Source organism: Solanum stenotomum, chromosome 2 (genome assembly GCF_019186545.1).
Source record: "Solanum stenotomum isolate F172 chromosome 2, ASM1918654v1, whole genome shotgun sequence".
Classification (NCBI taxonomy): Eukaryota; Viridiplantae; Streptophyta; class Magnoliopsida; order Solanales; family Solanaceae; genus Solanum; species Solanum stenotomum.
In genome coordinates this window covers 69,073,610-69,079,817 of record NC_064283.1, presented here as the reverse complement: position 1 = coordinate 69,079,817, position 6,208 = coordinate 69,073,610, and the positions used below count along the sequence as shown (strand labels likewise).

The following is a 6,208-nucleotide window of genomic DNA, read 5'->3' as shown; positions in this document are numbered from 1 at the left end:
TACTTTAGGTTTTGACGATTTGTATAATGTAAAGTTGTGAACTCAAAGTCACAGCAAAGTATGAATTGATGGCTAAATGACAAATACATAACTATTAAGATATTGAGATTAATATTTACTAATATGTACGTATATATAAAAGTAGTAAATTACTATAGTCTTAACTCTTAATGGATTATCGGTTTACCCAATAACCCAATATTGAAAACCAATACCGAATCGATAACCCGATAATTTTTTTTATAAAACCATTAAGGAACCGTTAACCCAATAACACTTTTTTCGGTTTGGTTTATCAATCAGTTTGGTTTCTGCACACCCCTATGCCTCGTAAAGCATTCCAACCTCGATACGTTGAGGTAAAGGTACACCCATAGCAGGCAATGCAGATCTGCAATTGCTATGCAAAACTTCATAGAAAGCAAGCATTGTTCTGTCAAACCATCCACATTCCTTACCAATATAAAACCTTGTCTTTCCACGAATATGGACCACTCCAGCAAGCTTTGCCTCTTCCAACTCGGAAACTTCATCGTCAACCTCCAACGAATTGGAGCAGTGGAGCACGTGAGCTCGTAAACTTTGGATGACTTGATTAACCAAATCATCTCCTTCAAGACTAAGCTTATCTGCATAACCATACCGAATCACACATCTATAAACCCCTCTGAGACCTAGTTTACTAACAACAAACCTTTCACCTGGTGCTACTTTAGGAACCAGCAAGTAACGAAGAGTTGTAAATACAGTAACTTTGTGAAGAGATCTCATGTTCTTTATGTAATGACCTAAAATTGGGGTTAAACCATCTTGGATATTTGTGTAGAAGAAGCAGAGTCCAGGAACTCTCTGAAGACCTGGATCGATTAGTAGTGTCCTTAGTCGCTCCGAGTCTATCTTGTGTGTCAATTCATACTCGAGTTTTCTCTGCCTACCGTAGAACCAACCAAACATAATGAAAGCAAGAATGAGAGAAATGGCAAAAGGAATCCAACCACCTTCGGGAATTTTTGTGAAGATTGCACTAACATATACGCTTTCCATCACAAAAAATACAACGAAGTAGAGCGCGACCAGAGCTGGTGGAGTTCTCCAAATAATGATCATAACCAATGTCAACAATATAGTCGTTATAAGCATAACCATGCTAACAACAACACCTGTTAGAGAATCATTTTAATTAGTTATTGCAATATTTACTATGCAGACAATACGAAAGAGTTGAACAGTTGCAAGAAAAAATGCAATTTATAACTTAATATAAACCTACAAGATCATACATATATGTAATTTTATTTGAACAATGCTAAATAAGACAAGACGACTTTGTTGAACTTGATTTGCACCACATATATGTGCGTTATCACTACTCGTGAAATTGCTAATTGGACAATGCTAAACAAGACGAGACAATTTCTGAAAACAACGAACAAACAGAATGAGAAAATTCCGGTTCACAATTTGTTTAGCTCAATTCATTACACCAGTTAGTAAGCAAGTCATCCCCAAGTAGCAGTAAATTAGGTAAGGAAAATGCTAGTAGTCGATGTCAAGCCACAGTAACAACCACCATCCTACGAAGAGGAGTCGAGTGAAAGATAACTTCCATAAAGGGATCAATTCAGTTAGATAGACCCTAAGAATGAAAGATTAAAAGCAGAGGGTTTAGAGAATCTTACCAAAGGCATTTCCGATGTCTTGTCCATCTCCGAAAACTAGTATGACTGCAACACAGAGAATCATGAGGATGTAGTTAACTTCTGGTGAGTAAACCTCGCCTTCTTTGCTGGAGGATGTGTGAACTACCTTCACCCGAGGAAAATAATCCAACACAACTGACTGCTTAATAACCGAAAAGGTGGCTGAAATCAGAGACTGACTTGCAACTATTGCAGCTAATGTGGCTATCACAAAAATTGGCCAGTACACAGCAGATGGTATAAACTTGTAAAATCCATCAAAATGGTCATCGGGATTTCTAATCAGATATGCCGTCTGTCCCGCATATGTTAGCACCAATGATGGATATATAGTACTGAAAAATGCTATCTGCCAGAAAACAAGGTTCCGTAAATCATATAAACAAGCAAGAAGAAGAGACTAAGAGAAATTCCAAGACGTAGCAAGTATTTTTACCCGAATTGAACTCTTGTTGAAATGACCAAGATCAGCAAACATTGCTTCAGAACCTGAAAAATTAATGATATGATTGTACTATTAAACAAAGGATATTTTACTAATCTGCTTGTCTACATTCAAACATCTTTATAGCCTTCCCAAGGTGCGGGAAACAAGAAGATCAGCATCTGTTGAAAACAAATAAAGGATTTCCCTTTAGTTAGTGACTGCAGGGACATTCCGTATTCTTTATAATATTTTCCACCTCCACTCATCTTCTTGCGAGTTTCTCTGGATATGAAACAAGACACCAGGTCTAAGCTTTTCCGGCCATAGGTAGACATTGCACACATGATAATTGGTCCAAAATTTCCCCCAATCTTAATAGCAAAGTAATAGGGAAAGAAAGTAAAAGAACTCCAAACATGAGGAAATGGATTTATATCTTAATCAAAATGAAGAACTTTTGCAGACCACACCAACAACAAGGCTTACCTGTAATGCATAGGACAGTACCACCAAGATATATCCATCCTTGTTTTCCATTTCTCAAGAAGAAGAGGACAATGTAATGGGGTGATATTGCCTTAAATATGCTCGGATAATGCTTTATGATACTGTATATCCCAACGAGAGGAGTGGTAAGAGTCCATGCACCCATGATAGGAGAGAACAGGAAGCTCACTCGTGAAGTACCAAATTTCTGCAGAAGGAATAGAACAATGAGAACAATTGCTGAGAGACCTTCGACCAACGCTGCAAGTAGCAAGCAGAGAAATTGTGAATATCGAGAGGGAGAGATGTGTTTACATAAATGGGACAATAAACATGTTTCGCATGATCTAGTGTTTAAAAAGGACTTGCAACCTGTCATAAAAAAGACTTACAACTTTCAGAAACTGCTCTGCGTCTCCTTTTCGGTAATATGACTTATTGACCTTAAAGTGTTCAATCATTACTTAATTACTTCAAATAATTACTAGAACAAGGATTCAAGTTATTTCAATTAACTTCCAGAATCGGACTCATGTAACATCAATATGTAAATCTGTGAAAGGTCGTCTTTTAACAAGCACAATACCTTAAAACCTGAGAAATTACAAGAATCAAAATTGTTCTTCTACCACTTCCCAATTACCCTCAAAAGCATAAACGCCTCTCCTTTCAAAGACAATTTTTTATTTATGACAAGGGAACCCAGAGCTGCTACCCTTAGGGTGGGCATAGGGTACACCCCGCTTCAGTGTAATAGCCCGCAAACCACCCAGGAGCGATAAGCCGCACTAGGCAAGCCCCGTGCACCGAACTCAACTGAAAAAGAAAAGAACAATATGTACCATACTGCATGCTGTCATACTTACATTTACTGACCGAGGAGAATCGTGCTCTTAAGCCATCCATTGCAGACAACACTAACAGAAAGAAGGGACAATTAATGAAACTGAAAATGAAAGAGGGAAAACTGACAAGCACTCAAAAGGTTGCTGAAAGTAAACTAAAAGGCCCAACACAAGCTAACATACCTGAGATGGCAGGTGTAAGTATGCCATCGCCAATAAGCATGCACATACCCAACATTGCGATGAAAAGCAGTACCCTTCTGGCAATCAAACTCCTCTCACAAAATTTACCCAACCTACTTAGCTTTTTCGATTGGTTAACATAGGAATGGCTTGAATTCAAACTGGCACTCTTGGAAGAAAGAATCCCAATATTTATATTCCTGCAGAGCAATGAATAAAGAGCAAACGTTCCACCTACAAAAGACCATGTTCTAGAACTAAAATTTTGATAATGATCACATCAAAAGCAAAATGAAGAAACACTGAAGTGTCTTTCAAAAGGAATTTTGACCAAAAAATAATGAAAATTAAGAATGGAGTCAACATTATAAACATCCTTCATTAACACCTTCGACATTCTCCAAAAGATTAATCTTTTAGTATGAATACAAACAGACAGTTTCTTAAAACTCGAGTCACCTCACTACTAGAAATAAAGGTTTTTCCCACCTGCAAATAAGTGGGAAATTTGTGCTATAACATATGATTTTTCCACTCATTCCCCACTGAACCTGAACCAGCTCCACTGGGAAAATGCATGGTGGGAACCAGATTCTCAGAAATATTGAGAAGTTTCCTATTTTTTCCATATGAAACAATTCCCATTTTTTTCAATGGGAAAATGTTGTCGTAAGTAGCAAAAGTACAAAGAGAGAGCGATCAGCAATACCTTCACCCTGATCATCAGCTTGGAGAGCTATGGTAGCATATTTGACAACACCAATTAGACTGAGAGTCCAAAACATTATGCTGTATATCCCCAAATAATCATCCTCAGTTGGAGACTTTAATGGCATTGATGGATATACATAGAGTGGAGATGTGACAAGACCCCCAAAAACAACTCCTAAGGTCTTGTATGCAAGTACCAACGTCTCCCATTGGCTAGGGTCCTAAACAAATATAGTTTCCGAGTAAAAACAAATGTCAAAGTACATCCTAGTAGAGACAACTTAACTTTGAACACAAAATTGTTTGTAGAGTCAACCATCATCATCAACAACAACTTCATGATCAACAACTTCACCTCAATTGAAAGATACATCTATATATAATGAATGAATTGGATTAAGGAAATATCATCATTATCAACAACCTCACCTCAAATCACAATACGTGGACCAGTTGGAATTTTGAGAGTCAACCACGTTTTTCTTCGACCAAACTTTGCTTATATGTCTTTTAAATATTTTATATTTATTAATTAATGTGATGTATATTATTTTCGAAGTAGTTTCCAAATACTACCTCTATTTCAATTTATTGTCTTACTTTCCTTTTTTAGTCCGTTTCAAAAAAAAAACTCTGTTTCTTTTCTCTTTTTGACAACACTTTAGTTTCAACTTTTAATAACATATTTAAAACCACAAGATTAAATAACATTTTGATACATTCCACATATCTCTAGTTTAAAGACCATTCAATTCAAAACTCAGTACAAACAAAAAACACTAGGTGATTCTTCACATTTATCTGTGCCTTGGTAGACAGTTATTTGGTACCTTTTGCTCGAGGTGACAGGTATCCCATGAAATTAATCGAGGTGTGCGAAAAGCTCACCCGTACACTAGGGTCATCAAAAAAACAAAAGACCATACAATTCAAAAGTATTTATGTATTAAATTTTTTAAACTCCGTGTCAAGTTTAAAAAATGGAAAATTAAATCAAAATAGAGAAAGTGTATATCATTTCAAAAAAAAAAGTTCAAAAGCCTTCTATGTCTGAATTCATAATCAAAATTTATAACTTTTGAATCACGAAATTCCAACTGTATCACGTAAACTAAAAAGATAGAGCAGTAGTTTGTGTGCACTCCGACTAAATGAATGTAAACATACAATGGAAGTTAAACACAGAGAGAAATAAATATACTACAAAACAGAGCACAAAGTTCCATTTTTAAGGGGAAAATAAAAACACAACACAAAGAGATGGATACACAGAGCGCGTGCAATGAGATGAACCACTGAACCTTTTGGTCATTGTTAATGGTTTCGCCGTCATGCACCGCCACCATAACGGCTGAATCTGACTGCACCGCCGCTGCTGCCGCCGTCAAGTCAGACCGTCCGGTTTGTCGATCCATAGCCCACTCAATCCAATAAAAATCCTCAGAAGGCGTGGGCGTGGGGGTGGGGGTAGGGCACGTATAGCTTATTGCAGACTGAATTACTAAAGAAAGAGAGTAAATTTATAGTCCCATACGTGCTTTCATATGAGAAGATAAAACGCGTTCTAACAAAAAATAATTTTTGTATTTAAAAACTCGAATTGAGATCTTTAATTAAAAATAAACAAAAGAGTATGGGCTCATTTAGTATGAATGATAAGGTATATTCCCGCTGTCTATTTTATTTGTCAACTATATTAAAAATAGTTATTCAATAATATTTGTTCAATTTAAAAAATCAATAAATAATTTACTCTTATTATTTAATATCTAATACATTTTTCAAAGTACTAAATTAAATAATTCTTTAGTTCATTTTTACTTATCATTGTTTGACTTGATACATCAATTAAAAAA

The 6,208-nt window shown here is 36.1% G+C and overlaps 1 protein-coding gene across 1 annotated transcript; it reads right to left on the bottom strand.

Moving 5' to 3' along the window:
* Nucleotides 1-319: 319 nt before the first annotated feature.
* Nucleotides 320-5,806, bottom strand: LOC125856356 (probable potassium transporter 17). Its single transcript, XM_049535877.1, has 8 exons — nucleotides 5,654-5,806; nucleotides 4,351-4,573; nucleotides 3,642-3,875; nucleotides 3,480-3,530; nucleotides 2,614-2,874; nucleotides 2,137-2,189; nucleotides 1,680-2,049; nucleotides 320-1,160 (listed from the first exon to the last, which is right to left on the bottom strand). Exons 1-8 carry the CDS (start codon nucleotides 5,765-5,767, stop codon nucleotides 322-324), a joined length of 2,145 nt encoding a protein of 714 aa, XP_049391834.1. The 5' UTR covers nucleotides 5,768-5,806; the 3' UTR covers nucleotides 320-321.
* Between the last annotated feature and the right edge of the window lie 402 nt (nucleotides 5,807-6,208).

What these genes read in the sequence shown, in the direction of transcription:
- LOC125856356 (XM_049535877.1), bottom strand. Translation starts at nt 5,767, where the DNA reads ATGGATCGACAAACCGGACGGTCTGACTTGACGGCGGCAGCAGCGGCG. An exon ending in AGCTGATGATCAGGGTGAAG is followed by an intron (nt 3,876 to 4,350) that starts GTATTGCTGATC and finishes GGTCTTTTGTAG; the next exon opens with GTGGAACGTTTGCTCTTTAT. An exon ending in TACTGTCCTATGCATTACAG is followed by an intron (nt 2,190 to 2,613) that starts GTAAGCCTTGTT and finishes TTAATTTTTCAG; the next exon opens with GTTCTGAAGCAATGTTTGCT.